At 48.1% G+C, this 27,454-nt stretch overlaps 1 protein-coding gene across 1 annotated transcript in view; it reads right to left on the reverse strand.

The window, feature by feature from the left end:
* Positions 1–24,858, reverse strand: part of ryr1b (ryanodine receptor 1b (skeletal)) — a 94,588-nt gene extending 69,730 nt beyond the window's left edge. Inside the window, exons 1-13 of the mRNA XM_064301124.1 lie at positions 24,578–24,858; positions 8,661–8,777; positions 8,000–8,101; positions 6,692–6,712; positions 5,092–5,166; positions 4,402–4,480; positions 3,979–4,091; positions 3,511–3,610; positions 3,028–3,121; positions 2,438–2,512; positions 1,543–1,699; positions 885–1,049; positions 182–303 (exon numbers count right to left, since the gene is read on the reverse strand). Of these exons, the coding sequence (XP_064157194.1) occupies positions 182–303; positions 885–1,049; positions 1,543–1,699; positions 2,438–2,512; positions 3,028–3,121; positions 3,511–3,610; positions 3,979–4,091; positions 4,402–4,480; positions 5,092–5,166; positions 6,692–6,712; positions 8,000–8,101; positions 8,661–8,777; positions 24,578–24,625 (1,268 nt within the window). The 5' untranslated portion in view covers positions 24,626–24,858. The remainder of the gene's footprint in view (positions 1–181; positions 304–884; positions 1,050–1,542; positions 1,700–2,437; positions 2,513–3,027; positions 3,122–3,510; positions 3,611–3,978; positions 4,092–4,401; positions 4,481–5,091; positions 5,167–6,691; positions 6,713–7,999; positions 8,102–8,660; positions 8,778–24,577) is intronic.
* Positions 24,859–27,454: the final 2,596 nt, after the last annotated feature.

Genomic DNA, 27,454 nt, shown 5'->3' on the forward strand with positions numbered 1-27,454 from the left:
TAAAGACAAACTGCCAGTCTGTTTAATGTGTTTGCAGATACCCATTGTTATTTGGTTAATATGCTAGCTCTGTACGGTGTGCTCAATTTTAAGAGTGTAAAACCAAATATTCCCAGAAATTATGATTGAGAAAAAGGCCAGGTGTGTGATCGACACTCAGAGCAGGCACAGCAGCCCATACTTGATGAAATGGTTGAAGAGGCCATTGGTGCTGTATATCATACGAGCAGCCTGCGACTCCTCCGTCTGCGAGCGGGACACACACATGGCGTCGTCCATGTGCCCCTCCTGGTGCAGAATAGCCTGGGGGGGGCGGGAGCGAGAGAGGTGGGGGCATTTTACAAATCACACTTTTCCCCGTGGCTGATTCCGTCTGCTTTTTTCCCCCCATGGTAAGCTTGTGAGGAAGCAGCCCTGTGCTCTGCTCGAACACACAGATGCCGCTTTTTACCATTTATGTATTTCTGTATGATAAATTATTATTGATATTCTAATATTATATGTAGAATGTTTCTCAAGGACACTGTAAAGGTACAAAGAGAGAGAGAGAAAAAAAGTCATTATAAACAGGAGCCCTTCTAAATACAGCACAAATTGTTTAAAAACACTTCTAAATGCAAGATAAATGTTTTAAAAACCCTTCAGGGCAGGGGTCTATGTGTCATTGGGGATTATAGGGTTTGGAGGAAAGATGTGTTTTAAAAACATTATTACATTTTTCGAAGTTTTTAATAAACTGGACCTGATCCCACAGCGTGTTAGTTTCGGTTCATGACTAAACCAGTTAGGCGGTGCTCAGAGACTGTACGATCCACATACAAGCGTATTTACGGGTTGCTCGTGGTTACCCCCCCTGCCCCGCCCCAACCGCCACCGTGTCGCACCTTCCTCTTCATGAGCCCGAGGCGGGCGGCCTTGGCGTCCACGGACGCGTAGGTGAGCCACAGGCTGGTGGAGACGTGCTGCACGAAGCACATGGACTCCCCGTACTTGATCTCCGGGGTGCCCATGCCCTCCACGTCCCGCTTGTGAGCCACCTCCGTCTTCTCCTGCTCCGGGGGAACCGGGGAGGGGGGGGAGGGAGGGAGGAGGGGTGGGGGGAGAGGGGGGGAGGGAAGTTTTGTTTAAAGACTGCAACCATTCATACGGGGGCAAATATTTTTCACAGCACTGTTATATTATTATACATAATGAATGTTCAGATTCCACAGATCAAATCTCCGACCCAGAGTTTAAATCTGTTTAAATCAAAGACAGGCCAGCTCATTTAAATCAGAGCTATGGAAGGAATGTAATCTCTTAACTGTCACTTTGATCTTGGTGGAGACCAGTAATGTTGCATATTTATTTTTTTCTTTATTTATTTATTCTTCTGAGAACTCATCAGTCTGGTCTAGTCCTGTGCTGCCGTTATACCCTTGAGCAGTATGAACCTGAATTACCCCAGTAGAACATCCAGCTGAATGGGTAAGAGCTGTGGGTAAGAGCGTCTGCTAAATGCCTGAATGGAAAGCAATGTAAGCAGAGGCTTAGCATAGTGACCTTTGAGGCCCGCAGACAGAAGGCGGACATCTTGGTGTTGGCTCTGTCCGGGTCCAGCACCATGAGGCCCTTCTCCTCGTCCAGGCACAGGTACCGGCCCGTGGTGATGTGGCGCACGCGGAACGGCTGGCCCCACTTCATATGGCCCCCGCTCCAGCTGCACACAGAGATCAGCCAGGCAGGAAGAGCGTTACACAGAGAGATCAGCTAGGCAGGAAGAGTGTTACACAGAGAGATCAAGCAGGCATGAAGTGCATTACACAGAGAGATCAGCTAGGCAGAAAGAGAATTACACTGAAAGATCAGCCAGGCAGGAAGTGCATTACACAGAGAGATCAGCCAGGCAGGAAGAGAATTACACACAGAGATCAGCCAGGCAGGAAGAGTGTTACACAGAGAGATCAGCCAGGCAGGAAGAGAATTACACACAGAGATCAGCCAGGCAGGAAGAGTGTTACACAGAGAGATCAGCCAGGCAGGAAGAGTGTTACACAGAGAGATCAACCAGGCATGAAGTGCATTACACAGAGAGATCAGCCAGGCAGGAAGAGTGTTACACAGAGAGATCAGCTAGGCAGGAAGAGTGTTACACAGAGAGATCAACCAGGCAGGAAGAGCATTACACAGAGAAATCAGCCAGGCAGGAAGTGCATTACAGAGAGATCAGCCAGGCAGGAAGTGCATCACACAGAGAGATCAGCCAGGCAGGAAGTGCATTACACATAGAGATCAGCCAGGCAGGAATTGCATAACAGAGAGAGATCAGCTAGGCAGGAAGTGCATTACAGAGAGAGATCAGCTAGGCAGGAAGTGCATTACAGAAAGAGATCAGCTAGAGAGGAAGTGCATTAAACGCCAGATGCACTTCCTGAAGGGAAACAGGAAATGGTCTCACCTGATTCGCAGGGGCTCCAGCCTCCACAGAGATCGGGCCTGGCTGCAAACTGCCCCGCCCTCGTACTGAGCGTTTCTGGAAGGAGAGAGAGTCGCGTCAGCGTGGCCGTGAGGGTGACCCCAAAGAAGGAGAGAGCGCAGCATCGGTGTGACCCCAACGTCATTGAGCCGAGGGGAGCCAACAGACTCTCCTATGCTGTGTGGTCTGTCCTACATTTCCTTCCGTCCTGCAGATTTTACTTGCCATCCATGAATTACATTGACAAACACTGAAAAACCAAACCACTAGATAGCGCTCTTGTGAATGGCTTACCACTGTTCCTGGAGATCTGTAGGTTATCAATTCAGCCCTAGTTTGGCACACCTGACTCTACTAATTATTCACTCAATGATCTCTAGTTGTTGAATGAGGCGTGCGCTTTGTTGGAGTGAAAACCTACAGGACGGTACATCTCCACGAACAGGGTTGCGAACCACAGACCTACCAAACCCCAGTTTTTGTCTGCTTAGCATGATGTAGCACAGAGGTCAGAATTGCTGCTTTGTATCAGCTTGGTAGGGAATTCTGGGAAGACTCCAGACCCCCCTCACCTGCGGTCGTCTCCCTGGTCGGCCGAGGAGATGGCCAAACACTCGTCCATGTGACCGTGGAAGAGCCTGAGGACGTGCCCCCCTGTCAGAAACCCTGAGGGGGGGGGGGGGGGATGCAAGATGAGACGAGAGTGAGTGAGGTGGAGATGTGACAGACAGTCTTCTCAAAGGCACAACGAACAGCGTGCAGCCTGAAAATCCAAACTCTGGGTCAAACTGTTATTTGAAATAGCTATTTAGACATGAGTACAATCCCACAGGTCACTGGCCTTTTGTAAATAGGCTCAATCATTATTTCACATGGTTGCACATTATGAATAGTAACAGGTTTTGTTCAGAATAACCAGGGATCTGCAGAGTGATTTTTTTCCCCACAAGCAGGATTTCCAGAGCAGAAACACATTTGGCCCAGGTGTTTGGCCCAGGTGTGCGCAGGTGCGCAGGTGCCAGGCAGGACATCCCATAATAAGACAGGCAGCTCACCCTCGGCCAGCTCGCACCCGGAGCACACGGGGTTCATGTTCCACAGGGTCTGCATGAAGGAGGCGTCCACCATCAGGTCTCCACTGGCGTAGGACAGGTGCTGCACAGGTGGGTAAAACGCAGGTAAAGCACCTGATCCAGGCTGCAGCTCACCTGACACAGGGCAGCATCCATCTACACCAACACTCCCCCCCCTTCAGCTCTGCCCCAGTCCACATAACGAACAAGGAACGATTTGTTTGGATAATTAATTTCTGGGTCATTAAAAATATATGTGTGAGCATACGCGCGTGTGTGTGTGTGCATGCATGCGTGCGTGCGTGTGTGGCCATAAATCTGTGATCAAAATTTTGAGTGCAATAAAATAATGACTATGATATTTATTCACCATTCAAATTTATAACAATCTCTCATTTTTACAGATTGGGATTATTTAGTATTTTTTAAATATTTCACATTAAGCCTTACCAGGTATCTCTCGGACGACACGCTGACCAAGATGAGGTCGTCTCCCACCCGGACCTTCTCTCCCTCTGACCTCTGTTTGGAGGCGGGGTGAATGGTCCACCAGCAGGCCTCCCCTGGGGGGGGGGGGGCATGCGCGCGTCAATCATTCACACTTCCTGAGCAACACACATCAATCACACCGCTGGGTGTTTTACTGATGTAAGGCATGTTCAGTAGCTTGCTGAAGGTTACTATGGCAATGCCCAATCTGGGATTTGAACCTGCAAGCTCCGTTACAGGCACAGTTACCTAACCGTTATTGCACACTGAGCTTAAGCAATGGGCGCTGGATCCAACAGCTGTCCACGAGACTTTTGGGGTGTGGGCCGGCTTTTTAAATTTTTAGGGTTTTTTTTGGGCAGAGAGCAGTAACGCCATGTGTACCTGTGGAGTCCTCCTGGAGACCCACGTCAAAGGCCAGCTTGTCCGTGAGCGAGCGCGACGTGGTCAGGCAGCTGAGGTACTGCAGAACGCACAGACCGAGAAAGAAAGACTCAACATTTAATACCACGAGAGAATGAAACCCTGAGGTTGAGAAAGAGAGGGAGAAGGAGGAGAGGAGTGGGATGGATGAGGTATCGGAGGGTGGAGGAGGAGAGAAGGGGGAAGGAGGAGGTTTGGTGGAGAGGAGGGGGTGGAGGAGGTTTGGGGGGGAGAAGGAAGAGAGGAAGGGGTGGAGGAGGTTTGGGGGGGAGAAGGAGGAGAAGAGGGGGATGGAGCAGGTTTGGGGGGAGAAGGAGGAGAGGATGGGGCTGGAGGAGCTTTGGGTGAGAAGGGGAAGAGGAGGAGAGGAGGGGGTGGAGGAGGTTTGGGGGGGAGAAGGAGGAGAGGAGTGGGGGTGAGGAGGTTTGGGGGGGGAGAAGGAGGGAGGAGGGGGTGGAGGATGTTGGGGGGGAAGGAGGAGAGGAGGGGGGTGGAGGAGGTTTGGGTGAGAGGGAAGGAGGAGAGGAGGGGTGGAGGAGGTTTGGGGAGAAGGAGAAGAGGAGCAGAGGAGGGTGGAGGAGGTTTGGGGAAGGAGGAGAGGAGTGGGGGTTAGGAGTTTGGGGGATGGAGGGGGCGGGGGGCGTTTCTCACCATGCTGGAGTGGGTGTGCCGCAGCAGAATGGCGTGGCCGTACAGTAGCGTCCGGTGCCCCCCTCCCTGAGAGGACTGTGGGGCCAGCAAAAGAGAAGCAGTTACCATGGAGACAACAACGCACCCAGTCCAAACCCGCTAAGATCCCCACGGACACGCCCACACCGGGCTTTTGAGGAAAGGGCGGAGACAGGTGTTCCACCAACACCCCCCCTCCCCTCTCCCCCGCACCCCCACCCACCTAAGGTCAAAAGGAAGCAATGAAAGAAGGCCAAATGCCAAAACAATCTCATGTTTAAATTGAATAAAAAGCATCCAAAAAGGGGAAACATCAAATACTGCCTCAAAACAAAACATCATACATGTTATGTGTGATAATTAGTCATACAAAAGAAGAGGTGTACAGGGCATCTGAAAATATCTGAATGAATATTTTCAAGAAAAAATAAAAGATGACATCGCACAAAACAGTTATTCCTGTCAGTCGACAGTCCCAAAATGCAACTTCAAAATATCTTACCTGTCATTTCACAATCCAAGTGAGGTTTTTTTTAAACAAGAAAACATAATTATTTTTGTTGCGGTTGTTAGGGGATTACCATTACCTCACCACCATCAACACCATCATCACCATAGCAACCACTATGTGAGTGAGGACAGGCTGCTATCTTTCGTTAAGCAGATATAAAACCATCGGGATCACATGATCAGGCAGTTTTTCGGGAGGGGTCAGTGTGTCAGAGGGGGGTTTATTCCACATTAGCAAGGGCTCTGTGAACAGCTGGACGGCAGAGTATGCCCTGTTCCCCTCCTCCCCCGACCCCGCCCCGCCCCACCCCTCTAGCCCCCTCTGCTCCTGCTAGCATTTCTCCCTGAGGCACATGCTGTGCTATTCTCATCCAAATCCCATCAGTCCCCAGGTCCCATCTCGGTGGAAACCCCCCCCACCCCCCCACATTAATTATGAAATCCAGTAGCGTCTGTGTGCAATCGATCCACCCTTGTTACAGGGAACACTGTTCTGTTTAATGCTGCATTGCACTTTGCTGCTCGTTGAAAGACTCAAACTGAGTGTGTTTTATTTGGGCGTGGTCATTGTTTATGACACACCATGCTAGTCTATGAGAAGCGGTATGTGGGGTCATGCTGTATTGGGAGAGGAGAAAGATTTCAGAGGGGTGGAATGCATGTTTAATGGGATGTCAATAATGCTGGGTGGGGTGACAACGATGTGAATGAGGACTGAATTTGCGCAACATTCCAGAGTAGAGGTGGCATAGCACTGGACTCAAACCAGCAAGCTCATCCTACACTCTCCCCGCTAGAATAGTTGTGGGCCATTTGACACCACACATGGGGGTCCTCAACTATGCCAGCACTGGACACAGAGAGGGACAGGTGTAACCAGGCATTTTTTGGGGAGGGGGGGTTGGGGGTAGAAGGGGAACAGGAAAATCTGCAGCACTGTTTCACTGAGATGAAAACCAGTCAAAGAAAGTACAATTTCAAGGGTCGAAGAGAAGTGCACAAGGAAGGAAGAGAAGGAGGATAGGAAGTTTAGGGTCACATGACAGGAAATGAGACATGTGCAAAGACATACCCATCTGTCCAAATCGACTGCCTATGGTCGGCAGGAGGAGGGGGGTTTAGGGTCAGAGAAGAGACAAAAGTTTGTAAAGTTACGCTGGTAGGTAAACTAGTCCCGAGACACAGAGATTTGTTTTACGAATAAAAACAGCATTCAGCACAATTTCCAGTCATTCATTTAAAGCTAAGTTTTTTTTCCCCCCAGAAGTGCATTTCCTGTCTGAAGTACAGAAACCCTGCTGAATTTTGAATCCACTTTGAGTCAACATATTTTCTCTGACATTTTACGGCAGTAAAAATGCATCTCAGTAAAATAAAAAAATAAAAACAAATCACAAGGTTTGTACACTGACTTCAATCACATAAAACTCCAATACGACTGCCCTCTGGCTATTCTCGTATTAGTGTGGAAAAACTACTTTTAAACTACTTGCTAATATTTTAACAGAACAGAGGAAATGATAAGCAGCTCCACTCAGGAAGGAGACTGGATCTGTGCTGGTTAAAATAGTAAATGCAGACGGTATTGTCTGGGGAGTCTGGGGCCCGCGCGATGCTCCAGGAGCCCCTGGGGACTTGCACACACACACAGCAGCAGAACAAAGGAGGAACAGGAGGAGATCGTCTAGACACCCTTAGCAAGACAAACTAAAAATAAAACAGCAACAGCTAAACGCTCGTTAAAATAGTTGTCTTTGTTATCATATTTTGCCAGCATTTGAAGAGATAAAAGTTTTTTTCAAATAAACATTTGATCCTGTTCTGGGCAGGTTGTAGATATATATAGAGAATTATACAGAGGATTTAATGAAATCACTGATCTTAACTAACCAAAAATAAACTGGAAAAGTAAAAAATAAGAGTTTTGTTCTGGATATTGGGTGGAAATGGATGTGTTTTTAACTGCAGTACACCATTTTAATGGTGTCTAAGGGGCACAGTATTTTGCATTCAGTATTTGACCCAGTTCAGGGTCAAGTGGGATATCTATGTTACTGCAGAGGCCAGAACCCATCCCTCTCTCCATCCTCCACCCCTCTCTCCCTCCCCACATCCCTCTATCCCTCCTCCGCCCCTCTATCCCTCCCCAGATCCCTCTCTCCCTCCCCCCACATCCCTCTATCCCTCCCCACATCCCTATATCCCTCCCCAGATCCCTCTCTCCCTCTCCCACATCCTTCTATCCCTACCAACATCCCTCTCTCCCTCCCCCCACATCCCTCCCTCCCTCCTCCACCCCTTTCTCCCTTCCCCACATCCCTCTCTCCCTCGCCCCACATGCCTCCCCCCCTCCCCACATCCCTCTCTCCCTCGCTCTCACATCCGTCATCTCCACGGTGTTGGCCAGCATCTCCTGTAGGGCTCTGACGGACAGGGACTGCTCCAGGATGAAGGAGCAGATCGCCAGGTCGGGCGGAACATTCTGCAGTGGGGGGGGGGGGGGGGGGGGGGGTGCAGCAGACCAACATCAGAATCAGACTCAGCAGTCCACGAGCAGCCATGGAGAGATGATGTCACGTGTGTGCCTTTTTAATCATTCATACTGTGCATTTTTACCACACACTGCACTAACCACATTGTGATGCAGTCCACCATACAAGATGTTCCTTCACAGTTATTTGAATGAGATGGGGTGCAGTTCTGTGAGGTTAGGGAGGGCGGGTGGGGTGGGTTGTGCAAGTGCTGTAGGTTAGGGAGGGCAGGGGGTGGGGGGTGGGGTTTGTGGAACTGTTGTGAGGTGAGGGTTAGGGAGGGCAGGGGTGGGGGGTTGGACTGCGTGAGGTGAGGTTAGGAGGGCGGGTGGGGGTGGGCTTTGGAACTGCTGTGAGGTCAGGGTTAGGGAGGGCGGGGGCGGGGGGTTGTGGAACTGCTGGAGTCGGGTTTGAGGCAGGTGGGGTGGGCGTTTTGGAACTGTTGTAACGGTCAGGTTAGGGACGGGTGGGGGGTTAGGGTTAGGGTAGGGAGCGGGGGCGGTCTGTTACCTGGCTGGATGTGGTTTCCAGGAAGCAGAGGCGGTTTCCGAAGCCCTCGCAGGACAGGCACAGCTTAATCTGCTCCTTCAGCACGGTCGCAGTGCACTGCAGCACCACCTGGTCGTCCTGCAGAGACACGGCCAGAGACACGCGTCAGTCACAGACAGGCGTCAGTCACAGACACCCAGAGACACGCGTCAGTCACAGACATCCAGGGACACGCCCAGAGACACGCGTCAGTCACAGACAGGCGTCAGTCACAGACATACAGAGACACGCGTCAGTCACAGACACCCAGAGACACGCGTCAGTCACAGACACACAGAGACACGCGTCAGTCACAGACATACAGAGACACGCGTCAGTCACAGACATACAGAGACACGCGTCAGTCACAGACACACAGAGACACGCGTCAGTCACAGACACACAGAGACACGAGTCAGTCACAGACACACAGAGACGCGTCAGTCACAGACACCCAGAGACACGCGTCAGTCACAGACACACAGAGACACGCGTCAGTCACAGACACACAGAGACACGCGTCAGTCACAGACACACAGAGACACGCGTCAGTCACAGACAGGCGTCAGTCACAGACACACAGAGACACGCGTCAGTCACAGACACACAGAGACAGGCGTCAGTCACAGACACCCAGAGACACGCGTCAGTCACAGACACGCGTCAGTCACAGACACACAGAGACACGCGTCAGTCACAGACACGCGTCAGTCACAGACAGGCGTCAGTCACAGACACCCAGAGACACGCGTCAGTCACAGACACACAGAGACACGCGTCAGTCACAGACACACAGAGACACGTGTCAGTCACAGAGAGGCGTCAGTCACAGACACACAGAGACACGCGTCAGTCACAGACACACAGAGACACGCGTCAGTCACAGACGCCCAGAGACATGCGTCAGTCACAGACACACAGAGACACGCGTCAGTCACAGACACACAGAGACACGTGTCAGTCACAGAGAGGCGTCAGTCACAGACACACAGAGACACGCGTCAGTCACAGACACACAGAGACACGCATCAGTCACAGACATCCAGAGACACGCGTCAGTCACAGACATACAGAGACACGCGTCAGTCACAGACATCCAGAGACACACGTCAGTCACAGACACCCAGAGACACGCATCAGTCACAGACATCCAGAGACACGCGTCAGTCACAGACACCCAGAGACACATGTTAATCAAAGAAGTGTGTCAGTCAGAGAGACTCAGAGATGAGTCAGTCAGGGGTGCTGCTCTGCTACAGTGCTGTGGGTGAAAAACACAATCAGACTCCACTGGGCTGGGTGCCATAGAAACCCCCAGCCAGCCCAACACACCCCTCTTGCTTTCATTCAGAACGGTGCTGCCCAACAGAGACAACAGCAGCGGTGAGAACAGGGAGAGATTAACAGCACATACTGAAACACAGACCTGTCTGTCAGTGCTGCAGCACCTTTATGGCCCTGAGTAAGCAGGCAAATAAACACCCCTTACGCCCCCCCGCACCCCCCCAAAACCCCCCACAACCCCCGTCCCCACACCTCTGACACACCACATTCCCAGCTGCTCCCCCCCATCAGTCATTATGTAAAGAGCTATATCCATCTGAACCCTCTTTCCTCTCTCTCTCTTCTCTCTCTCTCTCCCTCCCTCTTCTTTTTCTCCCTCTCTCCCCCTCTACTCTCTCTCTTCCTCCCTCTCCCTCTCCCCATCTCCCTCTTCTCTATCTCCCTCCCTTCTCTTTTCTCCCTCCTCCCTCCCTCTCTCACTCACTCTTCCCTCTCCCCCTCCCTCCCTCTCTCTTTCCCCCTCTCCCTCTCTCAGCTAAGCACACAGTCCGTATCTGCACATCATAATTCATAGCGTGGAATGCATTACCTGATTGCCAAAATTAAACGGCTTGTCTGCAGTCACGATACACGTGTAATGGCTTATACAGATTACTGCACAGTGGCTGCACTCTTCAGTGCGCACAGAAAATGCTGATGAGTGGAGTCTCCTGCTCCACTTCCACTGCAACCTCTCCCCAGTTTCTCTACTGTCCTCTGTTGGCCCAGATCTCTCCATCTCACTGCCCCGTCACCTCCTTTCTTTCTCTCCTTCTCTGTCTCCTTTTCCCTCTCTCTCTCTCGCTCAAAGTGCGCAAAATCTATTCTCTTTCGCTGCCATTTTAGAATTCTTCAGAATGATTCTGATTTTTTTTTTCGATTCAAATTAATTTAATTGAATGAAGTATATTGTTAAGTGATGAGAGTCTCCAGCAAAGACTTTCTCTAGCTCCATGCAACGGAAGATGCAAGGAAGAGATACAAGGACATAGAAATTAAGGAATCCTGAATTAAGCAAAAGAAACATCCTTGCTCCTACAAGCATCAGTTTGACGCCATGTCAATGACAGACATGGCAGGTGTGGAGAGGTGGATCCACAGGTTTCTCATTCACACATCACACATTCCAAAAAAATAGTTCTGCAAAGTGGACCTTGATAGATTTCCAGGTCACAAGAGGACCGAGGAGATGCGGATGGAGAAAAAAAGCAATAGGAATGAGCCAAGGGAATGCCTAGCTTGAAGTGGCTTGAAAAAAATTATATTTTCAGATCATGACAAATATTAATTACAGATCATAAAATGTGTCAATTTTTTTGTAATTTGTTCAAAGAATTTTATAATTTCTTGATTTTCTTCCAGGCTGAATTTTTCAACATGAGTTCCAAGACTTTTTTTTTTTAACAGTTTTCAGAAAGTAACCTGTGGTACTTAGAAGCCATTCTCTGTGAATGGCTATTGCTTTTCAGGACTGGGTTTCATAAAGTGAACTGATGGGCATTTTACAGACTGGACCTGATTTATATGGACCACAGCCAGAAGAGGAGGTGTGTGTGCTTACGTGTGTTTGTGTTAGTGTGCCTGTGCGTGTGTGTCAGTGTGCGTGTCTGTCTGTGTGTCTGTCTCTATGAGAGAGCGAGAAAGAATGCGAGAGTGTTTGTGTGCACGTGTGTCCAATTCGAAAACAAACCCGTGCTCTTTATTTCTAAAAGCAGTAGGCCGCTCTGTGACTCAGAACACTACAGTGGTCACATGACACCCAAGCAGCGCATGACCTGACCAGGTCCCCAAAACCAACCTCCACTGTAATACCCCACTCACGGAGTCACATACCCCACTCATAATACAGCCAATTAGCAGCAAGGCCTTGCAGCTCCCACGTGATTGACAAAAACACAACACACAATCACATGGGAGATGCCGGACCTCGATGCTGATTGGCTGTCTTATCAACACCGAACAGATATCGATGGTGATTGTTTTTCCCCCGGAAGCATTTCACGTGGCCTCTGAAGTTTGGATGGTTACTACCACAGGTATAATCAGGTGTAATTAAAGAAAAAAAGACCAACAAATAAAGGCAACACACCACATGGTGCGACCATCATTACACAATGGCAATGTTTGTTATTGGATTCCATAGTTATTGTTGCGGTACATCGCCCAGCCCTAACTGCAGTCTCTCACTGAGAGCCACTGGACTCCCTCTCCCACTCACCTTTCCCAGTAACCTTAGCTGTACAGGGAACCCCAGCTAAATGGTCTTTATCAATACAAAACCATGTTCAAAATGCCAGGGCTTGCTCAATACCAAAAAATAAGCCTAAAAAGCAATGAACTACAGTCCAGAACAGTGGACTCCACCTCCAAGGCAAATATCAATAAATGTAGCCATATGCACACATTTTTCGTGATTACAGAATGTTTCTGCAAAATATAGAACTGAACAGTGAACAGTTCCCAAAAATGAAAAGACAGAGAAAAAGGCCGACATTCTGAGAGACGCAAACCTCCTTTCTCTCTAATGAACGTTGCTATACTAAACACAAGCAGACTCCTCGAGCCAGAAGGCCAATGAGAGCTTTTGCATGCCGTGATTCCACCAATGAACTGCCCACCAGGTGAATACTAATGAGGAATGACATCAAGATGACATCACAGATTCCAAGCTGAGAGTTTTCATACTTCCGTATGTCAGGATCATAAGGGTTTGTCAACGTTAACCTCAAGTTTTCATCTCATGAATTGAAGAAATAAAATAATTTACATTTCTTTGTTCCAGATCACGTTTTGATTCTAATAGCAATCTACAAAAATTGGAACTTTTCCCAAACCTACACTTATGCATGTTATGAGAAAAATAATATTTACAGAAGCTCGGGGTGATATCCTATTCCAACGACATGTAATGTGAAGCTCGCTCTCTCGCTCGCAGTATCATGTGAAAAGCTACTGGAGTGAGACGCGCAAATTCAAAGGCTTAACTCACGACCATATAAATAGATAAAGATCAGGGGTAGCAATTTGCTGAATAAAACTGGCTAGTTTAATGCCCATCGCTTTCAGTGTTAACGTGTTACTCTTCTCTTTCCACCTTCAGAAACTTAACAAGGGATCACCTTAAAAAGAGCCTCATTCTTATTCGGGAGAAGATAATGACCCATTGAGCTAATCTCAGCTCCGGAAACATGGTGATTTATGCTTGTGCGATGCTGAAAGAGTGGGCCTACAGTTACAGCCAGGGCTGTATTTAGAGAAGGTCCAAATGTGTTCTGAGTGCATAACCCGTCAGCTGGAGAAGAGCTGAAGCACCAGCGTGCACAGAACACAAATACACCTGGAGTCTCAATGTCATTTACACACCTGGGTTAAACAGACTGGAAATTACAGCACCTTATATGCTGGTGAAACTGGAAAACTCGCCAATCACTCTGACACTCCAAAGCAGGTCCTTCAGAATCATCAACATGTTGCTAATTAGACCAGCACAACCAGTGCTTCTATGACCCTGGCCTGACCAGCAAGGTCCTGCAACTGGCAACAAATGGACTGCTTTTGATGTGCCAGAAGTCACCCCCTTGTGAGGGATCCTTGTGTGGGGTCTGAACAGCTGACTACAGTTTCGTTACAGTAGAGCAATCTAGCAACTAAAACGTCTCATGCTCTCAGAACCAGAGAGAGAAGACCATCAGAACTGGGTCAAGTAATCATAGCCAAATCTTCAAACTTTTATTAGACACCAGTAACGTTCTTGCAGTTTATAGACTTTTAAGGAAGCATCCATGCTCTCCAACATTCTGAGCAAAGAGGAAAATCCTCTGATGGTTCCATATTTTACAATTCTCTGATAGTTCCAGATTTGTTTTTAATGGAAGCTTCTATTTTCTCCAACATTCTGAGCAGAATTCTCTGACAGCTCCATATTTTGGTCTGTAAGATGGTTAAGCTGAAAATTCTTGGGGTCCAGCAGCAGGAGAGCTTTCATGTTTTTGCCAGCAGCGCCGCAGTTGGAAACCAAACCACAACCTCTGAACTGCAAGCCCCGGGTTCCCTAACCAGTGCGCTACACCGCTGCACAGGCCTACATCACTCAACGTAAGGCTATAAATACGCCCAGAGAATGTGTGCTGATCAGCAGTGGCACAGTGATACACATACACACACTGCCTCTGCGGCGTTTATGAACACCGATGCAGGTCACACCCGCTGTCCGCAAAACACACCAACACACGCATTCCGGGGTGCGCGGGTTCACCTCCAGCCATCTCTGAAAAGCTACGCGCGCACTGCCAGCAGCCGGGCAGGGCTGAGCACCGCCGCCGACTGTTTCGAGAAACTGCTCAACCCAGAGAACGCCCTCAGAGAAACAGTCGCTCACTAATACCCAGACCTACTCGAGGCATACAAGCACTACAATTTTTTTTTTAAAGAAGCGGTTGGATAAATTTAAGGAGATGATGTCCATTAAAACCAACGTGCAATCAAAACGTATGCGTTTGAAACTCTTTCAGATGCTGCTAAATTCATCAACAACAAAAAAAAGAACTCCAGCAAGGTAATGGATAATTTTCCAAGAAAGCATGTCGTTCACCAAAATGTATCTGACTTCTGAGTTCAGAAATGTGAAATGTGTGTGTGCGCCTACCACTAGGATAAAAGTGAGCTGATATCTTTTTGTCAGCATTGTTTTTGTTATTGCATGATGACGTGTAACTTGAGTACTTGTCATTTTGCGAGGAATGTCTAGTAAGAGACATTTTCATTTCAACACACAAAAACTGATATATTATACAGTATATGATAATATACATGTATGTATTGTGTTTATTTTTAATATCAAAAATATCACAAGAATTTACAGATGTATAGGTGAAGGTATCCTAGCAGACAAAATGATGTTAACCCTCCAGCCCAACAGAACCAAGCTGGTTCTGCAATACAGAACACAGTCATGATCTCTACATTCCTTCCTGGAAACCGTAACCACAAACCAACAAGAACCCTCAAAAGTAAGGAACCAAATTAAAGTCCTTTGGGACCAGGCATTGAAGTTCCAGGACCCCATCAGTAGAACCCAGGTTCCCACCAGTAGAACCCAGGATCCCACCAGTAGAACCCAGGATCCCATCAGTAGAACCCAAGATCCCATCAGTAGAACCCAGGATCCCACCAGTAGAACCCAGGATCCCATTAGTAGAACCCAGGTTCCCACCAGTAGAACCCAGGATCCCACCAGTAGAACCCAGGATCCCATCAGTAGAACCCAGGATCCCACCAGTAGAACCCAGGATCCCATCAGTAGAACCCAGAATCCCATCCGTAGAACCCAGGCTCTTATCCGTAGAACCTAGGCTGTCATCAGTAGAATCCAGCCTCCCATCAGTGAGGTCCCCAATTGTTTGGGGGCTGGATCGATGCTCTGCTGACAGAGGCAGAGAAGAGGAGGTGCGTGGGCGGATGAAGCGGCCCTGCTGGATCAAATAATTATCCGAAACACTAACTTCCCCCTGGCCTGTTTGCTGGCCTCAAAGCTCACGAATAAATGGTTATTTTCTAAATCGCTAGTTTCTTCATGAGCTATGCATTACACTCTCTCCTTGCATTGCACACAAGTTGCATATGCGATATTAATATCAATAACTGGAACAGAAATCTAATTCTACTACCTTTTTGATCCAAAAAACCCACCAGACAGCATTTAAGCCAAGGAAGTATCAGCCAACGTGTATTTCCGCAAGATGTAAAACAGAGTGATACGATGACAGCATTAAAAGGGGTGCAGTAAATGTTTTCCTATTTTTACCAGCATCTAAAGAGTTAATATTCAAATGAGCATGTGACCCAAGTCTGGCTCATTTGAATATTAACCACAGTGTCCAAGGGTGGGACTCCCTGCTGATGGGGCCAGGCTTGTATTCTTACTGGGTGGGGCTCTCCACAGAGGGGGCGGGGACTCTCCACAGAGGGGGCGGGGCTACATGTCATTAGTCCTACAGGTGGGAGAGAGCAGGCGCCCCAGGATGGGGATGGCAGGTGCGCTCAAACCCCAGTGAAACTCTGCACTACTGTAACAGTGATCAGCGCCAGGTCAGCCGGGGACACGTCACCGAGCTGTCGAGATTAGCTCAAGGCAACGTCCAATTTACGGCCGAAAGCAGCTCTTAAATCCCATCAGCCACTGAAAGGTCAAATGCCTTTTTCTGCTTGTCTTGTTGTATAAACGAGCCTGCTGACATTGGCATATATTACAATATACACGCCTGTGCGTGGGTGTGTTTGTGAGAGAGAGAAAGAGAGACAGCGTAAATGTGTGTGGGTGTGTTTGTGTGTGTGAGAGAGAGAAAGAGAGAAAGAATGTGTGTGTGTGTGTGTGTGTGTGAGAAAGAGAAAGAGAGAGAGTGCAGCTGTGTGTGGTTGTGTTTGTGTGAGAGAAAGACAGTGTGTGTGAGAGAGAGATGTAGAGAGACAGGGACGGTGCTTGTGTATTGATGTGTCCACAAGTAGCAGTGGAGTTATATATGGCTCTAAGAGAGCTTGCTGAGTAATGTAAACTGATAAAAATATCTGTTCTTAGGGATGAATCTCTTAATCCCACATCAACGCTTCTAGAACCTTCTACCTCTCCTTTCCACCTCACTCATGACTTCCATCTAACCCTCCCCCACCCCTCTCTCCTCCTCTGTCACCCTGTCATCACGTCCTCATTATTCTCCTCCTGTCCACCTACAGTCTTCCTCCCCCCTTCTCTCTCTCCGTTTATTCCTCAGCTCACCCCCTCTTCCTTCACTGCCTCTCTCTCTCTCTCTCTCTCTCTCTCTAGGCCACCCCAGCTCCTTTTCTCCCTCTATTTTGGGAAGTTGCACCTGTCACTCTCACATTCCCTCCTTCTGCTGACCAGCAGATGCTTGAGAGTCACTTGAAGAAGGCCGAGCAAGACATTAGAGCAGAGCAGCAGAGAGAGAGAGAGACACTAGAGTAGAGTGGCAGAGAGACACTGAAACAGAGCAGCAGAGAGAGAGAGAGAGAGAGACGCTAGAGTAGAGTGGCAGAGAGACACTGGAACAGAGCTACAGAGAGAGAGACTAGAACAGAGTAGCAGAGAACCTAGAACAGTGTCAGAGAGAGACACGAGAACATAGCAGCAGAGAACCTAGAACAGTGGCAGAGAGAGACACTAGAACATAGTAGCAGAGAACCTAGAACAGAGCAGCAGAGAGAGACACAAGAACATAGTAGCAGAGAACCTAGAACAGTAGCAGAGGGAGACACTAGAACATAGTAGCAGAGAACCTAGAACAGTGGCAGAGAGAGACACTAGAACATAGTAGCAGAGAACCTAGAACAGAGCAACAGAGAGAGACACTAGGACATAGTAGCAGAGACACAGTAGACCAGATCTGCTCCAATAGACAAGAAAAATATCTGTTTTGACCACCTTATGAAGTGTTTAGCTGAACACTTCATATTCTTAAAGATCTGTATGATGGTTTTCTGTCAAAACAGTCTAAATATTTCAAGTATATACTCGACCCAGGGCTGGTCAGAAGGTTAGGTTGTGGCCTACAATCAAGACTCTGCTACCTACATGCACATAGCTACTACTCAATTTCATAAACACACTGCACTAGGCACAAAAAAGGCACAAGCACACACACCGATTCAAAGTCAACCCATTAGCCATACGTACAAATGGTTTAATCCTACAGAATTAAATATCCCACAGATATTTAATCCAGTAACTGGGCTGTATATATACAGCCCTGTTACACCCATTTAGACGAGTTTTGAGACATGGCATACACACCACCCTACTGTACAGATACATAAACCAATATGTGCTCAAGTTTACATAGCAGAAATATTATACCACGAGAAGCATAAATCTTTAAACACTCCAGCTGTACACCATATCTAGGCTAAGGATCAGCAACCTCTTAAACAGCAGTATATACCCCTCACAAATAAAGCCTGAAATAGTAGGTAAGCAACTTTGGATCACAAGGTTTGCAAGAGTGACCTCCCGCCAGAGTTAAGACTGAATTTTCAAAACTTGAAAAGTCGAATTCAGTACAGCTGTAGATTTTGCTCCTAGAGTTCACTGGAACTCAGAGCTTTAGAACTGAGAAATGTCTGTCAGCTATTTAAATTTAGCTGTATTGGAGCTCTATTTTTGAGATTGGGAACTGGAATCGAATGGAATTCTTTTTAGTTATTGCTCAGTCATAATTTTTTAATTTAAGTTCAATTTCACAGAACACATTGCTATAAAAAAGTATGAAATTAAATTTTTAGAGTGGATAAACAGTCATTTAAACAGACTTTCCTTCTCTAAAGCTGATGAAAAGATACATTTCCCTCCACAGTCCAAGTGTAAAACACTTTTATACCCTGTTTATAAGCAGTCTACTAAATGCCACCTGTTATAGTGCTCTACTTTCCTAGTATCTACATAGAGGTGTAAAGCTTATAACAACCTGGTGCAGGCTTAAATACTTAAAGCTGAAAGGATGCAGGTCGGATTCCTAGCTGGTGTGCTGCCAGTGTATCCATGAAAAGGGTGTGTAGCCCGAATTACTTAAAATAGTAAATATCCAGCTTTATAAATGGATTGCATGTGAAAATGTGGTCTGAGCAAGAGCACCTTTTATAGGCCAAAACGTAATGTCACGTAATGCAGTGTAATGTACTGTACCTTAATATAATGTAGAGTAACGTAATACAATGTAGTGTAGTGTACTGTAGTGTAGTGTAATATAATCCAAAGTAACATACTGTAGTGTAGTATAATGTAATGTAATGCAGTGTAATGAAATGTAATGCTGTGTAATGTAGTGTACCGTCTCGACCAGGGCCCCTACCTTCTCACCTTCCTTTGACAAATTGATTAATAATCAGAAGGTACCAATGTCTTGGAGGGGCCCCCTAATAATTTTGTGCCAAGGACCCCCGAAAAAGTCAAGGGACAGTCCGAGAAGCGATTGAAGCAGCAAGCAACAGGACATGAGCAAACGCCAGCTAGCGAAGCTAATGGGGCACAGACACCACTTAACATAGAGCAGAGATCATTACAGAATAAGGTGATTTTGAGGTTGTTGTAAATTAAAAGTAAATGACGGATCATGCCAGGTTTGATGCGATGCCAATGTTTCACTTCAGACTCAGGTTCAGCTGCCCATTAAATATTAAGCAACACCCGCCCCCCCCCCACCCACCCTCCCCTGCTCCAATCAATTTCCATTCAGGACACTTTTCACTCTTGTGTGCAGTGGCTCCCAAAAAGGTTTCACTTGTCCAAAAATCACATTACGGCATGATGTATGTGCAGTTTTGGAAGCCTTTTATGTAATACATTTCACACATCTTGCATTTTAAAGTCTTACTCATGACTTTTTTGCTGCAGCTCTTCCAGTAATTTGCCTGAAGAGGATAAAAACAGCAGCCCAGCCATATTCCCTTCAGGTCCCTAATCGCCTATCGACACGGGTCCCCAGCCTTCATGCTTAAAATCTGATTCTTCTGAATCCAGTCTTTTCGGGAAACTGTCCGCACAATAATTGTACAAGAGGACAGAACGGAGCTGCACGCTTATTATTTCTTATAATACACTACATGGTCAAAAGTGTCTGGACGTCTGACATCCACCACCTCATCCAAAATTATGATGCGTCACTTTGGCTAGGTATCGGAAATGCATCAGATTTAGGACAACACGCGAATGTGGACGAAATGAGAATTAAAATACTCAATTATCATGTGTATAACGTGATGATTTGCCGTTTAGATCATTTTTCTGTTTCAAAAAATGGAATTCTGGGTGGTTCATCCGGTTAAGACCCTGTACCAGTGTGTGGATGATCCCCATGTTCCAGTAACTGTTAAGGCAGTGTTCCAGTGTGTGGATGGGGCTCAGTCTGGACTTTATAAGCTCTTACAGTGTGTGGTGGGCCCTGTTCCGTACTCTAAGCCCTGTACCAGGTGGGATGAGCCATGGTCTGCCATCTGTGAGGCCTGTCCAATGGTGGATGTCTGTGTAAATTCGGGCGTTCATGTAACTACTAAGGTTCGCATAGTACTGTGTGTATATGGTCATAGATGGCATTATAAAATGTAGAGGAAAAATTGTGGGGAAAAAGCTAACAATTTTCTTTTTTCTTTTCAAGAAACTAGTTTTGCAAACGCACTGCGATAGATTGGCGACATGTCCAGGGTGTATTCCTGCCTCACACCCAATGCATGCTGGGATAGGCTCCAGCAATAATAAGCGCGTATAGATAACGGATGAACGGATGGATAGTTTCCCAAACTCAGAGCAGAATGCACAGAACTGAAAAACCTACATGCATTCATAAAAGCTCCCGGGAGCAGGATCGCTGATCTGGGACCAGTGGTCCCATGTCCTTATGTGAACGTTCTCCGCTAAGGCGGAGCTGATCCTCGATGAGCCCCCCCGCTGCTCGGAGGGCTTTATGAACACAGGCTGCGGCATGCCGAGCGCTAGGGTCCCGGACGAGCAGCTGTTTCCCGGGTAACCGCACCGGCTGGGTCCGGCCCCGCAGCCTCAGGCACACTCACAGGAGCAGGTGTGCTTCTCCCAGGCCGGAGAGTGGATCCCACACAGGTGCACAGGAGCAGGTGTGCTTCTCTCAGGCCGGAGAGGGGACCCCACACAGGTGCACAGGAGCAGGTGTGCCTCTGCCGGAGAGTGGGTCCCACACAGGCACAGGAGCAGGGTGTGTTCTCTCAGGCGGAGATGGGTCCCAACAGGTGCACAGGAGCAGGTGTGCTTCTCCCAGACAGGAGTGTGGATCCCACACAGGTGCACAGGAGCAGGGTGCTTCTCCAGGCCGGAGTGTGATCCACACAGGTGCACAGAGCGGTGCTCCCGACGAGGGACCCACCGGTGCACAGGAGCAGGTGTCTCAGACAGGATGTGGATCCCACACAGTGCACAGGAGTGTCTTCCCCGACAGGAGTGGATCTGTAACTCAGGCCACCAGACTGAGAGCAGCAGAGGACCCCAGAGAGCTCAGAGCGCCCGCACCTAATTACCCCGCTGCAACAGCTGCTGCCGCCCGACCCCCTACGGAAGGTGCCAGACCTGGCCTTTGTCTCTCCGTCTCTGTACACAGACACAGACACGCGCAGACACAGACACGCACACACAGACACAGACACGCACACACAGACACAGACACAGACACGCACGCAAACATACATACATTTACAAATGTGATACACAAACTCACACACAGACAAACAGAGACAGACACACACACACCTGAAAGCAGCAAGGTGAAGCAGGACATGGACTCTCTCTCTCGAGTCTCTGATGCTTCACTATAAAAAGAAGCTGCAGTCACACAGACAGCCCTCAGAGTCTGGACAGCCCTCAGAAACAAGGTTCAAATCCCAGCCCTGGGTCCGATTGCCCATCACACAACAACAACAAAGCCTTTACCCCCCCCCCCCCCCCACAAAAAATAACCACTACCTCTCTACCCTCACCCCTCACTGGGTTTCAGAATAAATAAGTCACATGACTGTCCTCGTGGAAACAAGCTGCAGGTCACAGGACAGGAAGGCAGCGTAGCTAAGGCGGTAAGCGCCCGGCACCGAGCCAGCAGCGCTGCTGTTTTCAGGGCCAGGGTCTCGATTTGGAAGCTCAGACAATAAAGCATGCAAGTGGCGGGACAGATATTACGGGACGTCCCACCCACGTGCCCCCCGCTGTATTTTTAAGTGGCCGATGTGTCCCCCGTATGCCCCCAGCTCGCCGCCTCCACCACCCGGCTGCGTCCGTCTGTCCGCAGCGGTGCATTCTGGGATTGCAGACAGGAGCGCAAACCCCAGCAGCGTTTTTCGGCGATTCGATAGAAAGTCCCAAGCTGGGATTAAATTACACCCGAGCGCTCTAACGTGATGCAGGTTTGACAACGGGACACAAACCGGCACCGCTCAGAGAGGCTTCTATGTTTTAAAAAGCTCTGTGTTTGGAGGGGGAATCACCCAATCTTCAATATGCACAGTAACCCAAGTGCAGTGAAGTTGAGGGAATTTATTAATTATACATTTGTTAAATTGATTATTATACTAATTGTATTAAAAGCCCCGATGGCCAATTTCACTCATCCCTGCTATCAATAAATCAAGATGGATTCTTCCTCTCACTCTCTCCATCCTTCTATTCCTCTCTCTCCCACTCCTCTCTCCCCCACTCCCTCTCCCTCACTCTCCTCCTCAGGCTTCACTGTCAGAATTCTCTGGAAGGGGGAGAGGGAGAGGGGGGGAGTTCTCCATTACAAAACAAGGGACGCTCCAGAACAGCCCAGAATCTCACTGCAGAAAGTTCCAGAAAAAAACGCCCCTATTCATCAGTGGCTCGGGAATCCACATCCATTTCTTTGGCTCAGTTGGCTGTACATACAGCAGTGCTGGTTGATTTGAGGGGGTAAATGATTGGGCTAATTAAATAAATAAGTTGAGAGAAGAGACAACAACGTTTTCTTACGTCAAGAAAAAATTCAACAGACTCTTCAACAGAACTTCTATCATTGCTGTTAAACCAGATTTGTCCATAGCTTATAACCGCCAGTCACATACCGTCACTCTCTGTTGCAAAAGTTGCACAAGCACATAATACCATCTCTCACCACTCAAATATTACTTATGTTGTACCACCAAAATATTACTTTTGACTGTATGGTTATTGAAACGTTCAGGGAAATGTCTTGAAATTAATCAAATGTGCGCTCCTGACTAAAGCCAGGGGAAAAAACATAAGCTTTAAGCAGAACTCTAATCATGCTGTGAACCCTCATCCTTATGTGTCATGACCTCTCACCGGTAAATTTCAAGCCTATAGCAGAATGAATCACAGCACAAAGAAACCACAATCTCCACTATTCATAACTTTGCAGAACTACATTTCCCATGCTTCAACATAATAAGTGTGCTAAACCATGGGAAATGTAGTTCTAAGCCGTGAATAATCTGTCAGTGGTTAATGTAAATGATATGAGGGTCTTGGTCGCTTACTGTAATTGTGGTACGTGATATTACGATGTGAACGAAAGAACTGGCTAAGAAATAGCATGCATACAGTAATACAACATAACACCACCTACACAAATGAGTTAGAGAACACAATCATTCCACCTAACAGATGAGAACTTTCCATAGAGCAATATCAGCCTTATCTTTTCTAGAAAACAGCACAGCCCTTTTCTCTTTTTTCTTACATCTTTCTATCCTTCCCTGTATCATTGCTTTCTTTCTCTTCTACTCCCCCAACTGCACATTTGATTACTTTTTCAATATATTTGTCCATCTTTACTTCTGTCATCCCCCCTTTCCCCAGTCTGTGTGTCCCCCCCCCCCCCCCGTGTCTGTGCTGTGTGTCTGTCTGTCTGTGGCTGTAGGAGATCAGGGGTCCTGGAGCCAGCTGTCCAGACGTAGTCAAGCCTGCGGGTCGGTTCCTCCCACGGCCTCTTGACAGGCCCTCCTTCCAAGGGTATTAATAGATAACGATGCTAACAGATGCACCGGCCCCTTCTCCCCATCTCCCCTTCTCCCCTTCTCCCTCCCTCTCTGCACACACACACGCACACATGCACACACACACAAGCAGGCACACGTACACACACACACACGCAAAAATGCACACACACACCTGCACACGCACACACACACCGCTGGGCTACCTCAGTCGGGGAAGGGGAGGGAGGTTCAAGAAGCCGAACCCCCCTGCCCCTGCTACCCCCCCCCTCCCCTCTCCCCCCACGCACAGGCAAAAGGTAGAACACCTGGCCTCACAAGTCACAGGACCATCCTGCACAGTCAGTCATCCGTCAGAGTCAAATAAGGAACTGAGGGAGAGCCACCCCATCCATTGCAGGAGCAGGCCTCTGTTCAGGCACAGCCGACCCGCGGATAATCATACAGGTCAGCACACACTGGCACACACACACACACACACACACACACACACACACTGAAATACACATCTAAAAGCAGAAGGGGCACGGCGGCAGAAAACCCCCCAAAAAACCGCCCCTCCCCCCCCCCCTCCCAGCACCAACGCGCGGGTTCCAGCGGCTGCACAAAGTGCACTAAAGGCGGAGAGAAACGGAGACACCCGATATGTAGGCCAGCGCGGTGGGGGAATTCAGCGTTTAAAAATACCCAGGAGTCGCGCAGGAGGGGACGGCTGGGGCCGCTCCTCAGCCTTCAGCGCCGCTGCCAAGAGGGGGATACGGTATCCTGAGGAGAACCAGGCAGGTAGCGGAGACGGCAACCAGACTGAGCGCTGAGCAAATTAAGGAGAGGAGAGGCCCCCCAGTTCCACTAGCCACTATAGGAGCCCGTCTTCCCTGTTTAAAACCACATCCACTAGCCACTATAGGAGCCTGTCTTCCCTGTTTAAAACCACATTCACGAGCCACTATAAGAGCCCTTCTTCCATGTCCTAAAACCACATGTACCCCCCCCTGCCCCCCCCCCCCCACACACACCCCAGTAACCATACAGGTCAGCTCAGCCGTGAGGAGGGGACAGACACCAAAGCAGCGCTCACTCACCGTCCGCAAGAACTGAATCTCCTCCTCTCCCTCTCCACCTTCTGCCATCCTTCCTCACGAAAAAAGGTTATCTGCAGTTCCTCAGGAGAAATTAGAAAAATACTCCTCTTCTCTTCTCCCTCTCTCCTTCTCTCCCCCCACTCTCCTCCGTTTCTCTTTCTCTCACTCTCCCTCTCTCGTTAACCCCCCCGCTCTCTCTCTCTCAGTGCCTGTGTGTGCGGGTGAGCTGGTGGACAGCCGTGTGAGCGGTGTGCGGTCCGTGCCAGAGTGACAGCAACCGCTCCCCTCCCCAGCTGGCCGGACGGCCGGCCGAGAAAAGGGGGAGGGGCTAAACACCTTGTCGGGGATTCACACCACTCCCACCGGCACCTGGCCACGCCCCTCCCGGCTGACAGGCCCCACCCCCTCCTTGACTGGGGGGTCTATAAAAGGAAAGCAAATGGAAAGCCCCTGACGGTTCTGTCAGGACTGCTGATTTAACATCTGCGCTCTCCCACGGAAATGATCTCTCAATCAAATAAGACGTGTCTATTAAAAATCACACGTGACCTTTGAGCGTTCAATAACTGCTTATGGAACACTTGTGTTTATAGTTGACTTCCCTCGACTTTCAAATGTGCATTTTGAAAGGAGAAGTTATCTACGGTTTACACACCATCTTGTGACTTCTGTCAATCTGTGGATTTTAAATTGTTTACAACACTGATGTTCAAATGTGCAATGTTGAACTCAGGGTAGAGAAAGATCTTAAGACAGCCTGTAAAACATCTTATTACTTATTAACTATCACCTACAAGACTTGAAGGTTGATTTCAACACATTTTCAGAAGATTTGTGAGTTCCGTTTATTGTGGCCCATTATGGAAGCTGTGGTTAAATGAATACCTGCTTCTCTGTAGTACTGCAGTCACCTAAAAACACAGACGAGCCTGAACAACCAGCACTCGTGAGCTATTAAACCTAAAAACGTGGTCTCTTAGAAATTCTTCACCTGAGGGGCTACATTTTCAAATGAGAGTCTGATGACCGACATATAAGAGGTTCACAGCAATCATACAGTGTTAAACCCATTGTAATAAATACCGCTTGTCACTCATAAATTCCATAACATGCACTCAGCTGCAAGTTTCAGCGAATCCAATTTATAACTTGCGGCAGTAAAGCCTGATAAAAGGAACGTCCGTGTCCTTCGCTGGAACACCGTGCTGAGAACACAGTGAACAATCTTTCTGTGGAGCGTTCCAGCGAATTAAGAGGCTCACAAATCACCTGCCAACTGCCGTTTTTCCAATTTCAAAATTTTTTTTTTTTTTGTTCGTTTATTAATAGTAATGTCATTATTTAGAAAAAAGGCCTCCTCCAATTCTATCATTTGAGCCAAAAGGCGTTACACATTCTACTAAACAAGAGCTTTCTCAGGCAATCTAATCCATGCAGCCCCTATCCAGGTACATTCTCTTATCTTTTCATCCAAGTCTAAACATAATATCTGTGTGTTTCTGAGAGTCAGTGAAATGGCCAGTGTGTGGGGTGGTTTCCCTTTCTTCGGAAGCCTTGCAGAAGATGAAGAGGATTTTTTTTTTTTAACGTAAGCCGCCATTTCCAGGCCTGCTTAGCTGTAAAACGGTGTCTTCCGGATGAAGACACTTTTTACTGTGCATGTCCATTTAACACCAGTCACTACCACTGAAAAACCTACATACAGCAAACATTGGATTTTGTGGAAAGGTATCGCGCGTCTTGCTTTGCCAAATTAATTATTTGCACACAAGTATGTTGCAAACAACACATTTTGCTTTCCATTTTGCTTTCCCAGTAATTGGGTGAGCGTGCATCAATTATGTCACATGCTTTGGTTTTTCCAATTTTAGAATGCGCGTGTGCGCATGAGTGCATGCATGTGTACGTGTGCATGTGCGCATATACTTTGCTGCCCCATGACAATATATCTGCATGCACAAAAACTACAGCAAAAACCAATCATAAATGAGAAAAAACATGAAAGGCTCTGACCAATTCACTCTCTCACATCCCCCTACATTAATCAGCACAACTGGAGCAGCGCTCAGCTCAGCTCAGGAGGAAAAGGCCAGACTCTGCAGGAATGACACACCCCTTTACAGCAGACACAGATCCAGGCACGACACAGGCCAGAGGCTCACAGTGACCGAACGCCAGCCAGCCGGCCAGCAAACACACGCACGTAATAAACAGACGAATGCATCACCTCACCTCCGCAATCTCCATCTAAGTGTCATCGTCCCTCACTCCAGTTCTATCCCCCTCGCTCCCATCGCCCCTGGCAACCATGTCCGGGCAGCACTGCGAGCGCTAGCAGCTTTTTTTTGGGGGGGGGGGGGTGGGGGGATGTGCTCGGCAGGGCTGACAGGCAAGTTCTGAGCATGCTCACTGAAGTTTCTGTCTGGAGATGGGATGGGGAGGGGAGGGGAGAGTTCAACCTAGCTCCCACTACTGAAAGGTATGCTGGGAATTGGAGTTCTGTTGTTTAGCTCTCCCGTCCCAATACCACAAATTCATCAGATCTGCAGTTCCCATTCCCCACCACTAGATGGAAATGTCTACTAGTAGATTCACCTAGAAGCATAAATGTTGTGGGCAAAACAGTGATTTGAGAAGCATTCAACAAATAAACAATAAATATGGACGTTTGTACTGATATGCCAAGAAATTAGATGTTTACTTTCACAGTTGCTACAACAAGAGAGGCTGGCATTTCTTATGCAAGTCAGATAGATTGAAGGCTCTCTGCAATGACAAAAATGCAGATCAACAAATTACCAGCCCATATCTCCCTCCCCCACCCCCAAGCATGCACGCATACACACACGCATGCACACACGCATACATATGCAATAT

Source organism: Anguilla rostrata, chromosome 12 (genome assembly GCF_018555375.3).
Source record: "Anguilla rostrata isolate EN2019 chromosome 12, ASM1855537v3, whole genome shotgun sequence".
Taxonomy (NCBI): domain Eukaryota; kingdom Metazoa; phylum Chordata; class Actinopteri; order Anguilliformes; family Anguillidae; genus Anguilla; species Anguilla rostrata.